This window comes from Liolophura sinensis, chromosome 10 (genome assembly GCF_032854445.1).
Source record: "Liolophura sinensis isolate JHLJ2023 chromosome 10, CUHK_Ljap_v2, whole genome shotgun sequence".
Lineage (NCBI taxonomy): Eukaryota > Metazoa > Mollusca > Polyplacophora > Chitonida > Chitonidae > Liolophura > Liolophura sinensis.
In genome coordinates this window covers 28909997-28937139 of record NC_088304.1, presented here as the reverse complement: position 1 = coordinate 28937139, position 27143 = coordinate 28909997, and the positions used below count along the sequence as shown (strand labels likewise).

The window sequence follows — 27143 nt, the reverse complement described above, 5'->3', positions numbered from 1 at the left end:
GTAACAGGGAGCAATATTAACATGGGCTTGGATGACAGTTTTGCTCCAGTATGGCTGCCAAAAGGAAGGCCGTGGGAATTGAACTTTTACAATCAGATATGTGGCTTCTGAAAATTTACTGAGAAATAAGTAAAAATGTGAAACTGAAAACATTGCTTTTACAATAGTTTGCTATTTGCTATATAAACCCCCACCCCCCACCACCCCCACCCCCAAAAATATATATGTGGCCACAATTCAAGGTTGCTTTTCATTTCATCTGTTTCCACAGGGTTTGCAATATGCATATGTTCTATTTCACTTGAATGCTGGCAGCACTCCCCCCCCCCCAAAAAAAAGAAAGACAAAAAATAAAAAACAAAATTATAAAATGTGTTGCTATGTGCATACAAAAGAGTATGCCATGTGCAAGGTTTGCAATGCGTAACAATAATGTCAGATAGGGGCCCTTAATAATGCAACATAGAGCTTAACATGGTACATACCATACAAAGAGAGATCACTGACTGTGACTGTGTAGCTAGAATGAGCCGAGGCATGTACAAAGCACTAAAATACTTCATAAAATTCTACAAAGAGCAGAAAAAGAGTTGAAAATACATTTAAAAAGAATGCTTACAATAAATGTACAGTTTGCTTTATGTACTGCATATATATACTGACAAAAATACATATATAGACACGACAAAAAAAAAACAAAACAACAACAACAAAGGGAGATAACAAGCTTTTCATAAATAACCAAATGTACACTGTATAAAGCCCAGGTTCTGTCAACCTGCCCATCTAACAAACACAATCTACAACAAACGAGTCAGCAGTACAGATTACGTACAGAAAACTCATCACAGTGGTAGTATAAACTGATAACCATGCCAACACGGATGCTGAAGAAACCCTGCAGCCAAGGTTTGTTGGCATGGAAACCATCAAAATACATAAAATCCTGGGGAGCAAAAATTTCATGCATTAACCAGGCAACAAAGAGAAATTAATGCTAGGTTAGATGACAGTTCAAGCTGATGACAATAAGACATTTATATTTTTATATGTTAAACCTCTACATGTACATCAAATTCTATTACAACTTTACTTTGGCTTTGGAGATAACATTACGACAATCTTGACTGAACCATATTGTACCTTCAAAAAATGTAAGTATTCAAATCGACTTCAAAATCAAATACCCTTGCCCTGTAAGGTAAATGACCCCCCTCTAATTTGAGAATCATGAAATGATTCACATTTTTCTCCACAAAAGAAGTGAAAAGATTTTTAAGCTCTGTAAAAGAGTTGGAGAGGAGTATGTGGCTCTCTGGAATATGGAGATAGAAAAAGATGTTTCTGTAAAATAATGCAAAGGCAATATACATAATAATACTCCTTTGGCATACCTGTACAGTCAGGTTTTGTTCACTTCAAAGAATTTGTCATCAACAGGTCTGCTGAGAGTAGAGGAGTAAAAATCTACTCATCAAAATAAATCCTGCATACAACAATTAAAATTAAATCCAACATTCAATAATGTGTCCTAATTCAGTCTATAGATAGACAGTGGCATAAAAGGTAATGTTGTAAAATAAATATTCAAACATCTGCTGAAGTGTGCCCTGACCAATTATTTTCCTTCAGAGGGTGACTCAGGGTGGATATCAACATCAGCCTGTAAAGCCTGTCAAAATTCTTAATGCCAATACCCAAAGACAAAGAACAGAGTGACTAAATTCATCAAAGATGAGTCTGTAAAAAACCACCATGACCGACACTCTAAATTCCCCTGATCCTCAGTTATCTCCTAACTTCATCAGCTAAAATCAGTAAAACAAACATGTTCTAAAAAACACTATAGGCTACTGCACCTACATAGAAGTAGTCAAAAACACTACAGGCCACTGCACCTACATAGAAGCAGCCTAAAACAAACACCATTCCATTTAAAGCATACCATGCAGTATCCCTGACAGGCTAGAAACTGTGTTACAAAAATGTAATCACAAATATGCCGTTACAAAAAAAAAAAAATCCCCTGTAGCTTCACTGAATTTTTCACCAAGCAATAACTGTGCTCTACAATGTGTGGAAATTACCCTGCATCCTCAACAACATTTAACCACCAATGTAGTGCCCATTATGACACGCTGGAGGACAGTTCTGGTATTCGGCTTAAAGTTATTTTATGATTTTTGACAGAACTTCAAGAATCCCCATGTGATCAAGGGATTTAATCTTCAAAGCGTTATAAAGTATGCCTTTAATTTTCATCTCAAACTATTGCTCATTTGTTGAATTTGTTGACATTAACTTACATGGAAGGAACTTGTGACTTACATTAATTAAATCACATACCCAGTATTTATTTACAAGAATTTTCACCAACTAATTACCCTTCAGTGCTACAAGTTTGAGCAGCAGAGCGATTACTATATTTCACTGAAAGTTAACCATTTTTCAAGAGACACATTTTGTTTGATTCGGATTGATTGATTGATACACTTTGTATGTCTAATTCAGAGTTTTCTTGTGAAGTTTGATTCGCTTTTAAGTAGAAAAACATGAAGTGTTGTCATCAAAAGTATCATTGTAACGGGACTTACTCCCATCGAAAAAAAAATTATGCTGTTATTTTAGACTTCATGTACATGAAGTTGACACTTCCAGATGTCTGCTGACATGCATGAGCGAACAATCGAATGTTTAGTTTTACCTGGAGTTTCACTTCGACCATCAACTCACTGAAGTTAATGTATTTGGAAAGCCTGCTTGTTGGAGTCAGTTACCTCCCCTTGTTGTCTAGACGATGGGAGATGTTCAGCCAACTTGAATGCCAGACAGGGTTTTGTGTTGTAATTATGTGGTCTACCATTTAACTCCAGTTCTGCTGCAGAGACCGTTGGAAATTATGAATACTTTATAAAACATTATCGATAGGAAAGGAAGATCGTATATTGTCTACCAGACTTATAATTCTATAATTTCAATCTATTGCACTGTTTACATGTGCGATCCACAAGCGAACTTTGCATTGTGGGTATCTTTGCGCTGCCTCATTTGCATGTTATCTCATCGGGTAGACAGTTTAGACCAGTGACGGATTTCCCCTTATACATGTAACTCTTAACTGACATTTTTTGGAAAATATAGGCCTGGGAGGTTTAGTTAGGATTCAAATGCTACTTATTTTTGTATTTAGCTGAACCAGGTCAAAAATTCTGAATTTTCTTTCGGCAGTGTGTCATTTTAAAGCCTTTGTGTCTGTCTGTCTGTCTAGAAGTGTGCTATGGAGACCGAAGCTATGTCTTATCACAGACATAGTATTTCTATGTCTTAGTATTTCAGCATTTTCATCAATCTTTAAATGACAAAGACTAGAAACTAACTGGTACTGGTCAATAGAGTAGAACTGTGAGAAAACAACTTAACATCACAGGAATTCTGTGACTCAAAAGAAGAAATACTGGACATATAAACAATTAACATAGGCCATAAATGACCAGTCTTAACACAACCAGGAAACAAGATATAAACATGTTGAAAATATATAATAACAAGTACATGTAACTAATGCATGGCCACTTGATGCTTACTGTACACAGACAACTTAACAAAACACACATATATTGCTTTCCAAACGGCCTCAGAAAAACTTGATGAGCCTGATTATACATGTAACGCATATAGCAGCCAGTTAAATGGAAAAGGTGTGCATACTGCATACGTGCAAAAGAGGCAACATTTTCCCAAACCTTTGTTTTTAACAGTAAGTTTTACATGTAAGAGGCAATGGGGTTATAGTTGTGACTTAGATTAATTGAGAATATAAGGACATGACCTGCAAAGCCTGTCAGTCACACATTTCATGACCACTGGTATTGTGACCTTGGCCTCTGTCATGACCCACGGCACACAACCTTCAGAGGTCAGTGTGTGATCATGACCTTTAAGATGGCCCTTCGCGGTCTTTGCTGTGGTTGGTCATTGCTTTCTCCAACCGCTTTGCCTGACTTTTCTTTCTGCCGGTCTCGCGAACACAAGTCAGAAATCCGTCTTTCTTGATGTTCACAGTAAGGACCTGGAGCCAAAGAATACAGATGCACTGTGTTAATTGTGATAATTACAGTCATACAACAACTTCTCTACTTTCTTTATCATGAATCAAACATGTAAATATCAAACATGTACATATCATACCTGTAAATATAGCACATGTGCATATCATACCTGTAAATATCATGTGTACATATCACACCTGTAAACATAACATATGTACATATCATACCTGTAAATATAACACATGCACATATCATACATGTACACTTAATTCTATTCAAGAAAAGTAAAAAAAAAAAAAATAAAAACCTGGGCTTGTATTTATCAAACGTGTTAAGACTTAAGTCAAACATTCAAACACAGCTACAACAAAAATGTTTCAGTCTGAACAGTTTACATGTAGAGTTTGTGCACAGATTGCTTACCACAGAACAATGTACTGCCCACAATTTGAGTCCTGTCTTGTTCTGAGCTTGGCTTTTTAAGGATTTGCACTTTATGACTTCAGTCGTTTGACCAATGTGGGTCAGAAGTTTGTCTGGTGCTTACGACTTTACTTTATCTTTACCATTACGTTATTTTTGAAGAAATGTGACCAGAAAAGATTAATTGCTTATTTGATACACTGACTCATGAATTTAAATTTTTCATTTAAATGACAATGGTCCAGTTTATACGTGTAGGCGGGAGAAACAGGAGGGCCCCAAGTACCCTAAATGACCTATAACTTTGCCCGTAGAAGTGCATTATCAGAAAATACCACAAAATATAATTTTCAGTGCCGAAACTCACAATTCTCCAGTAGAATATTATCCCATGTTCCAAGCAAACCTCAGAACACCTTTCTAAAATCAATAGAACTCTCAGAATAAGGAAAAGCGGGCCAAACAAAATGTAGCCAAAACAGCTAGAGTTTTATTTAAACACATTTGTCAAGAGTCTTATAAATGCACAATGCCAGTGCCTTAACCATCTGAGCCACAAGGGACCTCACCCACAAAAAGTCCAGGATCGGCGTAAAAGGGTAGAGGACCTAGATATGAGGTATCAACCTCACTCCTCAGTTAGAATATATCCACTCAACAAGCTGTAAAGTTTCGAGGGACAGTTCCACGTCAGGGCATGTGTGGCTAGGGGGTTAGTGTGCTGGTACAGTACAATGACCCTCAAGCCTCTCAACAATGTGGATGTTCTAATATCCAGTTCATGCTGGCTTCCTCTCTGGTCTGACAGAAAACCTGCAGATGGTCGTGGGTTTCCACTACGCTCTGCCCTGTTTCCTCCCACAATAATGCTGGTTGCCGTCGTGTAAGTGAAATATTCTCGACTATGGCGTAAAACACCAATGAAATGAATAGATACATAAAAAAAATACTGCCATGTCGTCCACCGACTCACCTGTCCATCTCGGTTCACCCCTATAATGCCCTGGGTCTTGGAGTTGAGAGCCAGACAGAAGACGACGCAGTGCGACACCCGGGAGATGCACAGACATGCAGCTGTCTCCATGTCACACACGTACATGTAGCCGTACTTTGTCACCACATAAAACAGTCCGTACTCTGTGCTCACCTAAAAAGGGAGATAACCAGATGTTATGAAACCTCGAACATATAACTCATATCTTCATGGGCATCAAGATCACAAAGCTTTCCTTTCACAGACACTCATCGCAAAAAGCGCTACAGTAAGTCTCAAGAAAAATCCATCTTTACTTTTCACTAAGAATTGACAACATTTCATAAATGATTCTCTTATATTAAAAGACAGTTCATACAGAGGTCAGGCTTAACTGTGGAGAACTTGGCAGTTCAGCAGGTACATGACAATCTTCAGGCTACAAGCCACTGTCAAACAGCAAGAGCTGGATATGAACTCCCAACATCACTGGTCAAGGGCCTGACAGTTACAGAGAGCCAGTGCCACATTAGCTGTCTGCTGGTGTTACCATTCTTAACTCAATAGTGATTAAATCTTAGGCATTACCCCAATAGTGATTAAATCTTAGGCATTACCCCAATAGTGATTAAATCTTAGGCATTACCCCAATAGTGATTAAATCTTAGGCATTATATGCCTATGCTCATTAAATCTTAGGCATTACCCAAATGGGGATTAAATCTTGGGCATTATATGCCTATGCTCATTAAATCTTAGGCATTACCCAAATGGGGATTAAATCTTAGGCATTATATGCCTATGCTGTTTAAATCTTAGGCATTACCCCAATGGGGATTAAATCTTAGGCATTATATGCCTATGCTGATTAAATCTTAGGCATTACCCCCATGGGGATTAAATCTGAAAAGCACTGCCCCGTGGGGGATTAAATGTTAGGCATAACCTCACTGAGATTTAATCCTGAGTATCCTCCCACAATAATGCTGTACGCCATCGTATAAGTCAAATATTCTTGACTCCGACGTAAAACACCAATCAAATAAATAAAACAATACATAAAGTGAGCTAGCATACATGTACTAACCTGTATAGAGACTGGGAAGTCATATCTGTCCGTGTCATCGTAATACTGAATGTGATCGTAACTGCTACGTGGGGCAAAGTTTCCCTGCTTGTACGGACCAAGCTCTATCACATAAGTCTGAAATAGAGGCAAAAAATTGTGCATGTATCATTATTTATAACAGGGTGCTGTCCTCTTATCCTTTACGAATTTGTACAATTATCAACACAGCATGCACTGAGGAGAAAACTTTAGACATTCCATCACTGGGGAGTAAATCTTACACATTACACCACTAGTTGTCAAATTCTGGGCTTTCCATCACAGGGGATTAAATCTTAAACACTATCCCACTGGAGGATTGAATCTTACACATTACCCAATGGGGCATGAGCCTGAAACATTCCCACTGGGGATTAAACCTTCGCCATTACCCAATTGCAGAGTAATTCTTTAGCACTACATTAATTCCTCAACCTGTTTGCATATGAAAGAGCAACTTTTAGTGCAATTTATGCACATTCATAATTTGATTTTGTAGACAGAACTACATTAGTCCGATTGGCCAATTTTGGGGCTTCACAAAAAGTATAATTTTATTGGTCTACACAAAATAATACCTCCAGAATATGTCTGAATAAACACCTTGTAAACATGCCAAAAGGCTGAAGAATTACAGTACACTAATTGGGTAATATCTTAGGCAATAGCTCACTGCAGGTTAAATAACAGGCATTACAACATTGAAGATTAAATCTTAGGCATTATCCCTTAGCGGATTAAATCCTAGGCATTATATGCCTATGCAGGTTAAATGCTGAAAGACATTACCTCATTGGGAAATAAATCTTAGGTATTACCTCACTGGGGATTTAATAAATCTTAGGCATAACCTCACTGGGGTTTAAATCTTAGGCATTACGCCAATAAGGAGTAAACCTTTGTCATTATTCCTTCAGGGACTAAATCTTAGGTATTACCTCGATAGTGATTAAATCTTAAGAATTACCCCAATAGTGATTAAATCTCAGGCATTACTCCAATAGTATTACCACAATAGCAATAAAATCACAGGCATTACCCCAATGGTGACTAAATCTTAGGCATTATTCCAATAGTGAATAAATCTTAGGTGTTATTCCAATAGTGATTAAATCTTAGGCATTATTCCAATAGTGAATAAATCTTTGGCATTATTCCAATAGTGATTAAATTTAGGCATTACCCCAATAGTGAATAAATCTTAGGCATTATTCCAATAGTGAATAAATCTTAGGTATTACCCCAACAGTGAATAAATCTTAGGCATTATTCCAATAGTGATTAAATCTTAGGTATTACCCCAATAGTGAATAAATCTTTAGCATTACCCCAACGGAGATTAAATCTTAAGCATTACCCCAATAGTGAATAAATCTTAGGCATTATATGCCTATGCTGATTAAATCTTGGGTATTAATGTAGTGGGGTTTAAATATTATAAGCACTACCCCATGGGGGATTAAATCCTAGGCATAAGAGACTGAGACTTAATCAGGAGTATTAGCATGGTTTGTTACTCTTGAGCATTATTTTAGTTATGTACATGACAATGGTATTTCCTTACACATCATGGATGCTGTCTGACTACTATGCTAGACACCACTTCACACCCTCTAACATCAATACAAATACTTCTTAGATCCTTTAAAGGGGAGTTTAAGCAACAAACTTTCCCAAACCACCAACTTTAAATCTAAGGCTCCATGAGACATTTCCAAAATACAACAATTAAAACTGCTACCACTTTTTTCAAACTTATTGCATACACCTCTCCCTCAATACAACATGATCCACCACAACATGCACTTCAATATAACCCTATGACACAATCTCTAAGTTTCAGTGAATATGAACGAACCCTGATTTTCTATATTTTTGACACCCAGAATCATGCTTATTATTTATTAAAGGGCTTCACTTTAAACACTGTAGGCAGATTTGTTCCCCAACAACAGCACTGTAATGAGGGAGAGATTTATCTGGGCTCACCTTGCCATGGTCCTGCAGATCTCTGGAGGCCACACACATGACTGTGGACGACAGGACATTCTCCATGAAGTGGTACTGTGAGAAAGTTACGGAGTGAGAACTGATACACTGTGTGATGTCCTCTTCTACATTATACAGCTGAGTCAGCCCTGAGATACGGTCATGCTGAAAGCAAAAGGCAATGTGAGAAGTGGTTCTCACACAAGCTGATACAGTGAGAGCTGATACACCGTGTGGTGTACTTTTCTACATTATACAACTGAGTCAGCCCTGAGATACGGTCATGCTGAAAGCAGAGGGCAATGTGAGAAGTGGTTCTCACACAAGCTGACACAGTGAGAGCTGATACACCGTGTGGTGTACTTTTCTACATTATACAACTGAGTCAGCCCTGAGATACGGTCATGCTGAAAGCAGAGGGCAATGTGAGAAGTGGTTCTCACACAAGCTGACACAGTGAGAGCTGATACACCGTGTGGTGTACTTTTCTACATTATACAACTGAGTCAGCCCTGAGATATGGTCATGCTGAAAGCAGAGGGGAATGTGAGAAGTGGTTCTCACACAAGTTGACACAGTGAGAGCTGATACACCGTGTGGTGTACTCTGCTATATTATAGAGCTGAGTCAGCCCTGAGATACGGTCATGCTGAAAGCAGAGGGCAATGTGAGAAGTGGTTCTCACACAAGTTGACACAGTGAGAGCTGATACACCGTGTGGTGTACTCTGCTATATTATACAGCTGAGTCAGCCCTGAGATATGGTCATGCTGAAAGCAGAGGGCAATGTGAGAAGTGGTTCTCACACAAGTTGACACAGTGAGAGCTGATACACCGTGTGGTGTACTTTTCTACATTATACAACTGAGTCAGCCCTGAGATATGGTCATGCTGCAAGCAGAGGGCAATGTGAGAAGTGGTTCTCACACAAGCTGACACAGTGAGAGCTGATACACTGTGTGGTGTACTTTTCTACATTATACAACTGAGTCAGCCCTGAGATATGGTCATGCTGCAAGCAGAGGGCAATGTGAGAAGTGGTTTTCACACAAGCTGACACAGTGAGAGCTGATACACCGTGTGGTGTACTTTTCTACATTATACAACTGAGTCAGCCCTGAGATATGGTCATGCTGAAAGCAAAAGGCAATGTGAGAAGTGGTTCTCACACACGTTGACACAGTGAGAGCTGATACACCGTGTGGTGTACTCTGCTATATTATACAGCTGAGTCAGCCCTGAGATATGGTCATGCTGAAAGCAGAGGGCAATATGACAAGTGGTTCTCACACAAGTTGACACAGTGAGAGCTGATACACCGTGTGGTGTACTTTTCTACATTATACAGCTGAGTCAGCCCTGAGATACGGTCATGCTGAAAGCAGAAGGCAATATGACAAGTGGTTCTCACACAAGCTGACACAGTGAGAGAGTCAGCCCTGAGATACGGTCATGCTGAAAGCAGAGGGCAATATGACAAGTGGTTCTCACACAAGCTGACACAGTGAGAGCTGATAGATCGTGTGGTGTACTCTGCTATATTATACAACAGAGTCAGCCCTGATATACGGTCATGCTGAAAGCAGAGGGCAATATGAGAAATGGTTCACCACAATCAATACTTCCAGGGGAGGAGGGACAAATGTTATTTCCTGCTGTTTTTCAATATATATTCTTTTGTATCTTTAAGCTGCCTTTTTTTCTGCTTGTTAAGTGGTATCATTTTTTAGCTGAGGTTTCAAAGTTTCAGTCTAGGTACAAACACTAGGATGAACATTGAGCAAATGTAAGTCCTATTTCGCCGGCATCTGGCTGGGATGGTTTGTAAAAAATTTCATCAGTCAGCACCTAGCAGAAATTTATCTTGAGTTGTCTCGGGGGACAAGGGTAATCAGGCCCGGAAGGTTCGGGACTAAGATATGGAATTAAATGGAGTATTAATTGCAGACTGTGGTTGAATGATCATGAACATATTACTGTTTTCTGTCATCCTACCTGGGCAGGGGAGATAATTAGCCTTACCTCAGGTATCAGCCCTGTCAGAGCTAGCCACTTCAACGAAGGATCTGATTTATAACTGACGATCTCGCTGAATGCTAATCTCGAGTGTCGTGTGAAAACACGATCCGGAGGAGAGTCACCTGAAAAAAGAAAAATAAACTTAGTAATTTGCCACTCCTTTCCCGCACTAAGAACTGAGGAGAGATTACAAACCTATGTAAGGAAGTCTCATTGGTTTCAACAACCAAACATTCACGGGGAAACTTTTTTCGCCCGTTGTCATAAATACTCAGTCTTTAGTTTGAGACTAAATGATTAATTTCATGTAATTTAAACATCAATGCACTCTTGATCAACTCTAACCCCATACTAAACAGGGAAAACAAAATCAGTACATGAAATATTTGGTTTGCTATCTCAACAAAAGCAGTACAAAAGCCAGAGCAACTGGACATACCTTCATTTTCACATGAATGACTTACTGTAAAACAACATACATTTAAAACTAAATTCAACAAAACCTCTTTCAAATGATCCACACCAGTGAGAAACCTTTTTTTTTTTTCTTAAAGAAAGTTTTCACAGAGGGAAGCATACCCTGCCACAAATCCCAGTGATATACAGCTGTTTCTGTAACCATAGAGACGACATCAGAGTTGAGCCAGGTCCAGTAGATCACTGAATCCACCATTTTCGTCTGGCTGATGAGAACTTTGGTTTCCAGGTTAAACACTTCAAATCTCAGGCCAGCTGAAACACACATATCAGAAATTTATCCACATGCACATTTTTCTCACTTATATGGTGACTGTCAGGTTTTACTGTTCATGGCTGGTGGACAGCAGAGTGTCCAGAGCAAATTTCAACCCTTTATCAGACACTTGAAAAAGCTTCATTATTACTAAACAGGTGCCAAATGAGTCATTCAAGTCAGGTGGCCTCCATGGTGTATTCAGGGGGCCTCCTCGGCCTATTCAGGGGGCATCCAAGGCCTATTCAGGGACCTTCTGTGGCCTCATCAGGGGGCCTCCGTGGTCTCTTCAGGGGCCTCTCATGTCCTCTCAGGGGGCCCCCAGAGGCCTATTCAGGGGCCTCCTTGGCCTATTCATTCAAGGGGCCTTTGTAGCCTCCAGGTGTATATGGGAAGGTCTTCCAACAAACCTGCGGATGGTCGTGAGTTCCCCCAGGCTCTGTCTGGCTTTGTCCCACCATAATGCTGGCAGCCGTCATATACAGTGTAAGTGAAATATTCTTGAGTATGGCGTAAAACATCGATCAAATAAATACATTTAAATGATGTACCTTTGAGAGCAATAATTGGCTGATATGGGTTCATCTGCACCGAGTCGGCTGTTGTGGTGCCAGCGAATGATATCACACCATCTCGGGGGTTCAAAACTGTCACCTGTAAAACAGGACATAACGCACCCTATCAAACTTTTTCTGTTATTTACTTGACCTGAGTACTATGCCTAACATAGTTTGTACAGATATAGATTAAACTTATGGGTAGAAAACAGGTGAACCCCAAAAAATACAAGGTGTTTGTCAGGTATCTGAAGTTTGAATTTCCATCCGTATTAAAGTATACATGTATATTTACATAAGATGCAACATTTAATATCTTTACATTTTTGGGACTTTCACACAAAATTCAATAATGTTCACATTTAAGTTCCAAAAAAAAAATAAAACAGAATTTAATCGACATTGACATGTTTGTTTTACACAGAAATTCAATATTTTACTAATACAAAAACATGAAATAAAAAATGAAATGAACAAGCGTTATGGGATTTTTCTGTTATATAAAACAGGCAAAAATTGACAAAATCAGTCAGAAAATGTCAACAGAAAGTTTTTTCATGTTATTGGTAATCGACACAGTTTCCTATATCTTAACAGGAAAAACAGATGTACTTACAGTAGCTTTTTTGTTATTACAGGCATCTTCCTTGTTGTCATGGCGAATACATATCCACCTGTCTGACGTCATGGTAACCCTGGACCATGTGACCTGATCAGGTGACACCCCGATGTGGCTAAGCTAAAAGTAGACAACATCATTACATAAATAGAAGACACTGGTACATTTATATACACACCTGTAGTTTGTATGTACCTGGGGTTTGTATGCTGGAGGTTTTACCGCACGCCAGAAATACACATATATTAAATATTTTTAGTATTAAATATATTTATACAATTCTGGCCATGGTTAAACTTAACAATTTTTCCATCATGTGATGACAAGGAGTCATCAGGGGTGTGTTTCTTGTGGCAGTGTACACATATCACCCAATCAACAAACTGAAGACAGTTCTTCAGTTTAGACCTCACTTTATTACAATTATTAATACATCTATTCACAGAAAAATCCTTTTCTTTTTGCTTATACTGATGTGATATTCAAAATCTTAAACCCAAAATACAGAAATAACTCATGGATCACATACCGACAGTAGGAAATGAAGCAGTGTTATTTGCGTGTATTTCTTGGTGAAAATCCTTGTTCATTTGCTGTTTTAGCTTTTGTCATTCGAAATATAAGCCTTCTGACATGAAAATACATCACACATTTTTCGGGGACAAGATTTAGGTATCGTTGTATACCATTTCGCACTATATAAAGGCGCCTTGTAGCTTAATTGTTTTATATCAAATGTAGATGTATACATAAGTCAATTAAAACAGACCAAATACTATCATGATATTTGTACATCCCAAGAATATGACTTGTAAACATGTGTCAGACTCCTCTAGATTGAAAATGATGGCAAACGAAGCCGTGTTATGTCAGGGAGTGCAAGACCCTCACTAACCTCATTATATGGAATATACCCAAGTTATGAGATATGGGTATAAATAGCTGGAAGAAGCTGACTAGACAAGACCTTACACCACAGAAATATAAACAGCATGCTGAAGGTGCCCAGTTTTCTGTTGCATGTAGCTTAGTGTACTCTACTTGGACATGAACAGGCTGTAATACTACAGGTGTGTGCTTCACCTTCCACACACCGTACATGTAGCTTAGTGTACTCTACTCGGACATGAACAGCCTGTAAGGCTACAGGTGTGTGCTTCACCATCCACACACAGTACATGTAGCTTAATGTACACTACTCGGACATGAACAGGCTGTAAGGCTGCAGGTGTGTGCTTCACCTTCCACACACCATACATGTAGCTTAGTGTACTCTACTCGGACATGAACAGGCTGTAACACTACAGGTGCATCCTTCACCTTCCACACACCGTACATGTAGCTTAGTGTACTCTACTCGGACATGAACAGGCTGTAATGCTACAGGTGAGTGCTTCACCTTCCACACACCGTACATGTAGCTTAATGTACACTTCTCGGACATGAACAGGCTGTAACACTACAGGTGCATCCTTCACCTTCCACACACAGTACATGTAGCTTAGTGTACACTACTCGGACATGAACAGGCTGTAATACTACAGGTGAGTGCTTCACCTTCCACACACCGTACATGTAGTTTAGTGAACTCTACTCGGACATGAACAGCCTGTAATACTACAGGTGCATCCTTCACCTTCCACACACAGAACATGTAGCTTAGTGTACACTACTCGGACATGAACAGCCTGTAATACTACAGGTGCATACTTCACCTTCCACACACAGTACATGTAGTTTAGTGTACACTACTCAGACATGAACAGGCTGTAATACTACAGGTGTGTGCTTCACCTTCCACACACCGTACATGTAGTTTAGTGAACTCTACTCGGACATGAACAGCCTGTAATACTACAGGTGCATCCTTCACCTTCCACACACAGAACATGTAGCTTAGTGTACACTACTCAGACATGAACAGGCTGTAATACTACAGGTGAGTGCTTCACCTTCCACACACAGTACATGTAGCTTACTGTACACTCCTCGGACATGAACAGCCTGTAATGCTACAGGTGAGTGCTTCACCTTCCACACACCGTACATGTAGCTTAGTGTACACTACTCGGACATGAACAGGCTGTAATACTACAGGTGTGTGCTTCACCTTCCACACACCATACATGTAGCTTAGTGTACACTACTCGGACATGAACAGGCTGTAAGGCTGCAGGTGAGTGCTTCACCTTCCACACACAGTACATGTAGTTTAGTGTACACTACTCGGACATGAACAGCCTGTAAGGCTGCAGGTGCATACTTCACCTTCCACACACCGTACATGTAGCTTAGTGTACACTACTCGGACATGAACAGCCTGTAATACTACAGGTGCATGCTTCACCTTCCACACACCGTACATGTAGCTTAGTGTACACTACTCGGACATGAACAGGCTGTAATACTACAGGTGTGTGCTTCACCTTCCACACATCGTACATGTAGCTTAGTGTACACTACTCGGACATGAACAGGCTGTAATACTACAGGTGTGTGCTTCACCTTCCACACACCATACATGTAGCTTAGTGTACACTACTCGGACATGAACAGCCTGTAAGGCTGCAGGTGCATACTTCACCTTCCACACACAGTACATGTAGCTTAGTGTACACTACTCGGACATGAACAGCCTGTAATACTACAGGTGCATGCTTCACCTTCCACACACAGTACATGTAGCTTAGTGTACACTACTCGGACATGAACAGGCTGTAATACTACAGGTGTGTGCTTCACCTTCCACACACCGTACATGTAGCTTAGTGTACACTACTCGGACATGAACAGGCTGTAATACTACAGGTGTGTGCTTCACCTTCCACACACCGTACATGTAGCTTAGTGTACACTACTCGGACATGAACAGCCTGTAAGGCTGCAGGTGCATACTTCACCTTCCACACACAGTACATGTAGCTTACTGTACACTCCTCGGACATGAACAGCCTGTAATACTACAGGTGTGTGCTTCACCTTCCACACACAGTACATGTAGCTTAGTGTACACTACTCGGACATGAACAGCCTGTAAGGCTACAGGTGAGTGCTTCACCTTCCACACACCATACATGTAGCTAAGTGTACACTACTCGGACATGAACAGGCTGTAATACTACAGGTGTGTGCTTCACCTTCCACACACCGTACATGTAGCTTAGTGTACACTACTCGTACATGAACAGCCTGTAATACTACAGGTGAGTGCTTCACCTTCCACACACAGTACATGTAGCTTAGTGTACACTCCTCAGACATGAACAGGCTGTAATACTACAGGTGAGTGCTTCACCTTCCACACACCGTACATGTAGCTTAGTGTACACTACTCGGACATGAACAGGCTGTAAGGCTGCAGGTGAGTGCTTCACCTTCCACACACAGTACATGTAGTTTAGTGTACACTCCTCAGACATGAACAGCCTGTAATACTACAGGTGAGTGCTTCACCTTCCACACACCGTACATGTAGCTTAGTGTACTCTACTCGTACATGAACAGCCTGTAAGGCTACAGGTGAGTGCTTCACCTTCCACACACAGTACATGTAGCTTAGTGTACACTACTCGGACATGAACAGCCTGTAAGGCTGCAGGTGCATACTTCACCTTCCACACACCGTACATGTAGCTTAGTGTACACTACTCGGACATGAACAGCCTGTAATACTACAGGTGCATGCTTCACCTTCCACACACAGTACATGTAGCTTAGTGTACACTACTCGGACATGAACAGGCTGTAATACTACAGGTGTGTGCTTCACCTTCCACACACCGTACATGTAGCTTAGTGTACACTACTCGGACATGAACAGGCTGTAATACTACAGGTGTGTGCTTCACCTTCCACACACCGTACATGTAGCTTAGTGTACACTACTCGGACATGAACAGCCTGTAAGGCTGCAGGTGCATACTTCACCTTCCACACACAGTACATGTAGCTTACTGTACACTCCTCGGACATGAACAGCCTGTAATACTACAGGTGTGTGCTTCACCTTCCACACACAGTACATGTAGCTTAGTGTACACTACTCGGACATGAACAGCCTGTAATACTACAGGTGCATGCTTCACCTTCCACACACCGTACATGTAGCTTAGTGTACACTACTCGGACATGAACAGGCTGTAATACTACAGGTGTGTGCTTCACCTTCCACACACAGTACATGTAGCTTAGTGTACACTACTCGGACATGAACAGGCTGTAATACTACAGGTGTGTGCTTCACCTTCCACACATAGTACATGTAGCTTAGTGTACACTACTCGGACATGAACAGCCTGTAAGGCTACAGGTGAGTGCTTCACCTTCCACACACCATACATGTAGCTAAGTGTACACTACTCGGACATGAACAGGCTGTAATACTACAGGTGTGTGCTTCACCTTCCACACACCATACATGTAGCTTAGTGTACACTACTCGTACATGAACAGCCTGTAATACTACAGGTGAGTGCTTCACCTTCCACACACAGTACATGTAGCTTAGTGTACACTCCTCAGACATGAACAGGCTGTAATACTACAGGTGAGTGCTTCACCTTCCACACACCGTACATGTAGCTTAGTGTACACTACTCGGACATGAACAGGCTGTAAGGCTGCAGGTGAGTGCTTCACCTTCCACACACAGTACATGTAGTTTAGTGTACACTCCTCAGACATGAACAGCCTGTAATACTACAGGTGAGTGCTTCACCTTCCACACACCGTACATGTAGCTTAGTGTACTCTACTCGTACATGAACAGCCTGTAATACTACAGGTGAGTGCTTCACCTTCCACACACAGTACATGTAGCTTAGTGTACACTCCTCAGACATGAACAGCCTGTAATACTACAGGTGAGTGCTTCACCTTCCACACACCGTACATGTAGCTTAGTGTACACTACTCGGACATGAACAGGCTGTAAGGCTGCAGGTGAGTGCTTCACCTTCCACACACAGTACATGTAGTTTAGTGTACACTCCTCAGACATGAACAGCCTGTAATACTACAGGTGAGTGCTTCACCTTCCACACACAGTACATGTAGCTTAGTGTACACTACTCGGACATGAACAGGCTGTAATACTACAGGTGCATCCTTCACCTTCCACACACAGTACATGTAGCTTAGTGTACTCTACTCGTACATGAACAGCCTGTAATACTACAGGTGAGTGCTTCACCTTCCACACACAGTACATGTAGCTTAGTGTACACTCCTCAGACATGAACAGCCTGTAATACTACAGGTGAGTGCTTCACCTTCCACACACCGTACATGTAGCTTAGTGTACACTACTCGGACATGAACAGGCTGTAATACTACAGGTGCATCCTTCACCTTCCACACACAGTACATGTAGCTTAGTGTACACTACTCGGACATGAACAGGCTGTAATACTACAGGTGCATGCTTCACCTTCCACACACCGTACATGCAGCTTAGTGTACACTACTCGGACATGAACAGGCTGTAATACTACAGGTGCATGCTTCACCTTCCACACACCGTACATGTAGCTTAGTGTACACTACTCGGACATGAACAACCTGTAAGGCTATAGGTGAGTGCTTCACCTTCCACACACCATACATGTAGCTTAGTGTACACTACTCGGACATGAACAGCCTGTAATACTACAGGTGTGTGCTTCACCTTCCACACACAGTACATGTAGCTTAGTGTACACTACTCGGACATGAACAGGCTGTAATACTACAGGTGTGTGCTTCACCTTCCACACACCATACATGTAGCTTAGTGTACACTACTCGGACATGAACAGCCTGTAAGGCTGCAGGTGAGTGCTTCACCTTCCACACACCATACATGTAGCTTAGTGTACACTCCTCGGACATGAACAGCCTGTAATGCTACAGGTGCGTGCTTCACCTTCCACACACCATACATGTAGCTTAGTGTACACTACTTGGACATGAACAGCCTGTAATACTACAGGTGTGTGCTTCACCTTCCACACACAGTACATGTAGCTTAGTGTACACTACTCGGACATGAACAGGCGGTAATACTACAGGTGTGTGCTTCACCTTCCACACACCATACATGTAGCTTAGTGTACACTACTCGGACATGAACAGCCTGTAAGGCTGCAGGTGAGTGCTTCACCTTCCACACACCGTACATGTAGCTTAGTGTACACTACTCGGACATGAACAGCCTGTAAGGCTGCAGGTGAGTGCTTCACCTTCCACACACCGTACATGTAGTTTAGTGCACTCTACTCGGACATGAACAGCCTGTAAGGCTGCAGGTGCGGGCTTCACCTTCCACACACCATACATGTAGCTTAGTGTACGATACTCGGACAAGAACAGCCTGTAAGGCTGCAGGTGAGTGCTTCACCTTCCACACACAGTACATGTAGTTTAGTGCACTCTACTCGGACATGAACAGCCTGTAAGGCTGCAGGTGCGGGCTTCACCTTCCACACACCATACATGTAGCTTAGTGTACGATACTCGGACAAGAACAGCCTGTAAGGCTGCAGGTGAGTGCTTCACCTTCCACACACCGTACATGTAGCTTAGTGTACGATACTCGGACAAGAACAGCCTGTAATACTACAGGTGTGTGCTTCACCTTCCACACACCGTACATGTAGCTTAGTGTACACTACTCGGACATGAACAGCCTGTAAGGCTGCAGGTGAGTGCTTCACCTTCCACACACAGTACATGTAGCTTAGTGTACACTACTCGGACATGAACAGCCTGTAATGCTACAGGTGAGTGCTTCACCTTCCACACACCGTACATGTAGCTTAGTGTACTCTACTCGGACATGAACAGCCTGTAATACTACAGGTGCATACTTCACCTTCCACACACCGTACATGTAGCTTACTGTACACTCCTCGGACATGAACAGCCTGTAATGCTACAGGTGCGTGCTTCACCTTCCACACACCATACATGTAGCTTAGTGTACACTCCTCGGACATGAACAGCCTGTAATACTACAGGTGTGTGCTTCACCTTCCACACACAGTACATGTAGCTTAGTGTACACTACTCGGACATGAACAGGCTGTAATACTACAGGTGAGTGCTTCACCTTCCACACACCGTACATGTAGCTTAGTGTACACTACTCGGACATGAACAGCCTGTAATACTACAGGTGTGTGCTTCACCTTCCACACACCGTACATGTAGCTTAGTGTACACTACTCGGACATGAACAGCCTGTAATACTACAGGTGTGTGCTTCACCTTCCACACACCGTACATGTAGCTTAGTGTACTCTACTCGGACATGAACAGCCTGTAATACTACAGGTGCATACTTCACCTTCCACACACCGTACATGTAGCTTACTGTACACTCCTCGGACATGAACAGCCTGTAATGCTACAGGTGAGTGCTTCACATTCCACACACCGTACATGTAGCTTAGTGTACACTCCTCGGACATGAACAACCTGTAATGCTACAGGTGAGTGCTTCACCTTCCACACACCGTACATGTAGTTTAGTGTACACTACTCGGACATGAACAACCTGTACTGCTACAGGTGAGTGCTTCACCTTCGACAAACCGGACAAAGAGTATAAATATGAAAGACTGCACGAGAGACAGGGTTTGCATCAGGGTTGCACATGAGATACTGGGGTTGCACACGAGATACTCATACTGTTATAAGAATGAACTGAATTCAGCGTACATGTCTGTACGGTCAACTGCACACCCAGCCTGTACAATTCATTTATTTATTTACTTAATTGGTGTTTTACGCTGTACTCAAGAATATTTCACTTATACAACGGTGGCCAGCATTATGGTGGGAGGAAACCAGGCAGAGCCCGAGGGAAACCCACGACCACTGTACAATTCAGGGTAGTGTGTGTGTCACTACCATATATATTATTCATGTAACTTATATTTGATATTTAGCTATGCTTCAGATGTACAGGTTCACATTATTAATGTCTTAAAAGGTTAACTGTGAGTGTTCTGTCAGAATCGCCTGTGTGTGTAATACATGTATAGTACAATGTAACTCATTTTCTAAAATCAAAATCATCCAAAGGTCACGAAGTCAGTGCATGTGAAACTTGACAGCTAAAGTTATGCAGGCAGGGATGTTCACATTGGCTGCCCACTTTCTTCCCACCATAATGCTGGTTGCCGTTGTATAAGTGAAATATTGTTGAATGCTGTGTGAAACACCAGTCAAACAAACAACTAAACACATAAACAAATAAATAAATCTCATGTGCAACTATGTCAATCATGTGAACATCAAAGGCATTAAAGGATAAAAAAAATGCAATTACCCTTGTACACATATATGTGCAGATATATATACATGTATATATGTGTATGTAGTTACAATCTCCCTATACAAAAATACAATAATGCTTCAAGAAGCCATTCAACAGCCGGTTTGTTTATGTTAGTTTGTTTATGTTTGGCTGTTTTGTTTGTAAACATTATTTCAGTCATATCCACAGCAAAATAAAACCCCATCCAGCCACGATATACTGACACCTGGCTGGTCAAGCCGATTGGCCAAGAACATAAATACATGGATATTTACCAACTATGTTACAATCTGGAATTGTGTCACAAAACCTAGGAGCTCTCCTGTACCATCAGTATTAAACAATGTGACAATGAGAAAATACAAACAAAAATGCCTAGTACACAGCCAAAGAGTGTCAGCTCTGTTCCTTGCTCAAAGGGCCGATGTAAGCATTAGGCCTACTTGGCTGTACCGTGTAAGAACATCAGGGAATTTATCGAGCATAGCAGGGCCTTCTGATTTACAACAGACTCTTTCAGTAATAAATCTGACTTTAAAATAATGCAAAGTCACAATATTTTTCTCCAAGCAATGACTCTCCTGAAACGGTTTTCTTGCCAGCTTACTCTGACAAGTTACTGCAGCATCCTGCCCAACATTGGCAGCCCTTCTCAGTTCCCTGCTCTTACATGTGTGGTTCACAACACATCAGTTTAACCTTTAAACTAACCACAAAATCCAATTTATTCCATAGATATCTGTTTATCCACTATAAGAAACCACACTGACAAGCAAGAGCTAATAGGTTTTTTGACGTGACAGCCAATTATCATGTGACGCTTTCAGCGCTAGTGATTGGCCAAGTTCATAAAGGCTTCTACAACATGGCTACTCAAAGTGAATTGTCTGTCAGAGCCATAACCCCAATGCTAAACTTCATCTTCTTGGTTTTAAAAATTTTATTGAATTTTTTACATACTTCTTCTGTGATAACTGTGTCCTATATTCTTTTTTCCATGTATATATAGTGGCAGACTTTACAATCACTTTAAGAAAAAAAACAAGTCATCTCCTTTAAAATACCGCATAGTGACCATCTGCAACTTCGTAACTGTGCTGTTTCACATCTCTTAACCTTATCTTCTAGCCCTGCACATATAATTCCTCTTCTGTAAACCACAAACTGTGTAGATAAATGTCAAGAATTTAGTGTTTAAATCAGAGTAGACATGTACACTCTCAAGGCTACATGTGTGAGCTTTATATGGCTGTCACCGACACATGCCTGCACACAGTGATTGTGGCCAGCAATGTGGTTTTATTCTGTGTTAAGGAAAGTCAACAGGAAGGTGAAACAAACACGTACATGTAGTTACGTTCCTAAGAACAACACCTTCAATTGTTCCTGAATTATACATAGCATATCTGCCATGTTTGCCCAGGGCTGTAAATAACTGAGGCATGGATGTCAAATTTCAAAACCCATTCAATACAACTAGTGCTTTGTAGATTCCTTATGTTGTTTATTTATTCGATTGCAATTTTATGCCATACTCAAGAATATTTCACTTGTAAGATGGTTGCCCTTGTAGTGTTACAGGGCGGAATCCAGGCATTATACCTCAAGTGAAACCCACGCCAATTCGCAGGTTGCTGTACGACAAGAAAGAAAGCCAGCATGTTCTAGATTTGGCATTGCTGAGAGGCTCCTTGCTCAGTGCTGCAATTGCTTGTTAACCACCAAGCCCTATGTCATTTGAATGTTAAATTCGTCAGGCACCCCTTAGTTTGTACATGACAAGCTCGGATTTGAGGCCAGACTATGTCCTTGTCAGGCTGCTTATGTACAGGTTTTTCGGCAATATTTCTTTACTGTTTCACTCCTCAAAACATATTGTCTCCTGGAATATATAAATAAAACATCCGGTTTTTTTTTTTTTCAAATCTTTTGGCCTCTAGATGAGTTCAGTACATTATTTTTAATTCCCTAATACATAATTTTATCCCAAAATTCTGCATTGTGAAAACTGTTTTCAGTGGCAAGTCTATATGTACTAGTGAACATGGTCTCAAACTTGTTAAAGTTTCCACTGTGTGTAGCAGACATGTATGTACATTTACATATCAAATTACTAACTAATTAAAATGTCCAACATTCTAAGTTAAAATAAAATATGACACATACAACAATGCTATGTGGCAAACACAACCTTGAACTGAATTGACTTGAGCTTGACAGGTACAGGTAGGTTGGAGTGTTAGATATCTACCTGCTGAAGTACAGGTCAGTATGAAGTGCCACTTTCCTAATGACATATGTCTGGAAGCTTTCATCCATAAAACAAACCGGACTCTTCAGATTAGATGCACACAGCTTTCAGTAAAGTGACGATAATTTTAGTTTATATAAAATGGAACAAATATAAAACTGAAATTGCAGCATTTCATTTTGATTGATCTTGATGTTAATGGATTACCCAGTTTTTCAATCTCACCAACCACATAAATGTACATGTCTTCAACAGGAGAAATTGCTGGAACAGTCAAAATTTTCCACAAATTAGATCATTTTCAAGTTTTGTTTTTATTCTTATACTCTCCTCCGACATTAAAGAAAGAAAGATGGATTTAAATTGGTGTGGCCAAAAAAGAGAACTCCCATGTATGAAATATCAATTAAACACCAGTATTTTTAATGTTTAAAAATACATATGCCCATGAAAGTTAGGGCTTGGTTATTGAGGAGAAGCTGTGTTTCTTGCAGCATAGAAATAATCATACTTGGGTAAAAATGCCAGGAATGACATCACACTCCTAAAACCCACACTTCCCAGCATGACCTTGGCTTTTCAGCTGCCTGACATCTGTGTTTACTGTGTTAACTGGGTCAGTCAACCTTCGGGGAAAACAGTGATTAATCTCGCCTAAGATGGGCTAGCTTGTTTTAAAGGAAAAAACAAAAAAAAAAAAGAAAGAAAAAGAAAACTCCCTTTGATAACATGTGTCAGGAGTTAACATGTTCAGGTGGATAAAATGAAAGATTTAATGATAAACAAGCCATACCTCACATACTGTATATATATGTAAATACCCCAAATTTCCTAAACCTGAGACTGTTATATGTACCATCTAGAAAGGGATATGCACATACATGTACTTTGGATTATAAAAAAAAAAAAATAACCAGGGCACCATGACTATATCAAAACTACCAAATCTACAGCCCAGAAAAAAAAATTCACAAACTCAAATCAGGAAAGAAGAAATTTTTAAGAATTACATGTATATGTAGATGTACTTTAAATGAAAATGAAGTTCCTCTGACAAGTAAGTGTGCCCCTCACATCAGTATGATTTGTACTTATTTTCAGAGTGAGGCTAGAGTGAGGTGACAACTCACTGGTGGCATCTTTGATATGACATGTCAACAATCAATTCATAGAGCAGGGCCCACATTTATTAAACATCTTTAAGACTTCAAATATTGTAAGTCAAATATTATAAGTCAAAAAAATTCAAACACAGCTACATGTACAATTAAAATATTTATATAAGATTACAATTTGAACACTGATTCTATATTGCAGAACAATGTACCACCCACAATTTGAGCCTTTTCGTTTTTTCTGTTCTGAGTTTGGCACTTGCAATTTATGACTTAAGTGTAAGTATAACTTCATAAATACAAGCCAAAGGCTTCACTTAGACATGTAGCCATCTCAAACAACAACCAAAGATAAGAGAAAAATGAAAACACAATAATACTTTATAAACCAGACAATGAATAAGACCGCCAAACTGATCTGGCTCTGAAAGTTTCCCGTTTCTCAGCAAGCTGATTGTGAAACAAAATTCATACCATCTTGTACTCAGGCCCCTCCATAACTCAATGGCCCATGATGTTAAAAACATAAGATGTCAGAAATGTGACAAGCCGAACCTGGTGTAAGAAATGTGACCAGCCAGCCCTGATGTCAAAAATGTGACCAGCCAGCCCTGATGTCAGAAATGTGGCCAGTTGACCCTGATGTCAGAAATGTGACCAGCTTAGCCTGATGTCAGAAATGTGACCAGCCAGCCCTGATGTCAGAAATGTGACCAGCCGGCCCTGATGTCAGAAATGTGACCAACCAGACCTGATGTCAGAAATGTGACCAAACAGCCCTGATGTCAAAAATATGACCAGCCAGCTCTGATGTCAGAATGTGACCAACCAGCCCTGATGTCAGAAATGTGACCAGCCGGCCCTGATGTCAGAAATGTGACCAACCAGACCTGATGTCAGAAATGTGACCAAACAGCCCTGATGTCAAAAATATGACCAGCCAGCTCTGATGTCAGAATGTGACCAACCAGCCCTGATGTCAGAAATGTGACCAGCCAGCCCTGATGTCAGAAATGTGGCCAGTTGACCCTGATGTCAGAAATGTGACCAGCTTAGCCTGATGTCAGAAATGTGACCAGCCAGCCCTGATGTCAGAAATGTGACCAGCCGGCCCTGATGTCAGAAATGTGACCAACCAGACCTGATGTCAGAAATGTGACCAAACAGCCCTGATGTCAAAAATATGACCAGCCAGCTCTGATGTCAGAATGTGACCAACCAGCCCTGATGTCAGAAATGCGACCAGCCGGCCCTGATGTCAGAAATGTGACCAGCCCCCCCCACCCCCCACCCCGATGTCAGAAATGTGACCAGCCCGCCCTGATGTTAGAAATGTGACCAGCCAGCCCTGGTGTCAGAAATGTGACCAGCCAGCCCTGATGTCAGAAATGTGACCAGCCAGCCCTGATGTCAGATATGTGACCAGCCCACACTGATGTCAGAAATGTGACCAGCCAGCCCTGACGTCCATGACAGTAAAGGGCATGCCCCCAAAATAGCCATCTAAAGATATTTTCCACGTCACTGAATGTATAAACCAAGATATTCATTTCAATGCCCAAACTTGGTGAGATAATGACAAGATCAACTCAGATGATTCAGTGAATGACTGATCAAAATTATTAAAAATATTTTTGAATGTGCCCAAATTAAGATCAAATTTTACAATACAGAATGCTCCCAAATGAACATTCTCTAAACCCCTGGAGTCTGGATAGACAGGAAAACAGACACAGACTTACACATAAACAGTCGCAGCTATAAACTGAGCAGATGTCATGCCAAGGTCAACACCAAATGTTGTAACTTCACTGATGACTGAACAAAAGGCTTGTTTGTCGGCCAGAATAACCTGTGTAGTGGTTGTATATATACATGCACATGTGCTCACAAAAATATCTCCCTACATTCCTAAGTCACTTGCTCAATCCTGCATTACTGCTTAAAAGTATGCAATGATTTTTACATCAAGGGCTGCAATCTGCATGCTATGCGTGACACACTTGTCACAAAAACAATGATCCAGAGTTGTCAGCATTAATGGCAGAGAACACACGGGACATGAATATACTGTATGTACATACATGTACAAAATGAAGTAATATACATATACATGTTGTGTTCTCAAAATATGCACAAATCTCGTCATTTCACGACACAAATACGCCTATGAAGATATGACTCTGTGTCAAGTCAAAACCATAAACACTAGGAACTAGGGATGCCACAACTCCTTGAACATGTAATTGTAATCAAAAATATTTTCACATACAGCCCATGACAGAGATCAGTATTATACTCTAATTATATAGACGTAAGAGATGGTAAACGGAACATAGTTTTCAATAAAAGATACTGTACTCATCCTGGTTAATGATGTTTTTGGATTGCTGAAATTCCCTTGAAATACTGACTTTTTATTTAATGATTAACTTAATGGCTCAAGGTAAAATATGATAATTCCACTCACATGAAAAGTTGGCTACCGGTATTTTGCCTTATTTTGACAAACTGCATTTAAAATAATTAACAAGCTGTTAAATTACACGAAAATGGATAATTTTCCACTCTCAAATAAAGACAGTTGGCTTGGTAAACAACCTGTTACCTGTAGTTTTCATTTCTAATCTTATACCAGAAAACTCTGGTATCTCTTCCTTTCAAATAGCAAATTAAAATAACGCTGAAATCGTAGTAATTTCGTCTTAAACTAAGTTACCTGTAGATTCTAAACAATACAGAGAAATGAGCCCACCTGTATAAGCTCTGAAATTGTGACAGGTGATGTCTTCTCCCTGTTCCCCTCCACAGGATCGCCCAATCGTAACTTCTCCATCCCTCCATCTCCGAACTCCACAGGGAACGGCGACTCGAAATTCATCGTGTTCAGCACATTAGACTCTTCAACATTTTAAATGCTAAGTTTTAAAACGACTGACACCAACGCCGGCTAGCATTTTCCAGTGTTCTTCCTTTTCTCAATCCCTAAGCCCTCCTTCGGCAGTCAT

General features: G+C 40.6%; 1 protein-coding gene across 1 annotated transcript; it reads right to left on the bottom strand.

The window, feature by feature from the left end:
* Positions 1 to 1183: 1183 nt before the first annotated feature.
* LOC135476490 (clathrin heavy chain 2-like) lies at positions 1184 to 27140 on the bottom strand. Its single transcript, XM_064756522.1, has 9 exons — positions 26891 to 27140; positions 12468 to 12590; positions 11846 to 11948; positions 11141 to 11293; positions 10565 to 10683; positions 8543 to 8707; positions 6533 to 6649; positions 5446 to 5619; positions 1184 to 4069 (listed from the first exon to the last, which is right to left on the bottom strand). Exons 1-9 carry the CDS (start codon positions 27014 to 27016, stop codon positions 3938 to 3940), a joined length of 1212 nt encoding a protein of 403 aa, XP_064612592.1. The 5' UTR covers positions 27017 to 27140; the 3' UTR covers positions 1184 to 3937.
* Positions 27141 to 27143: the final 3 nt, after the last annotated feature.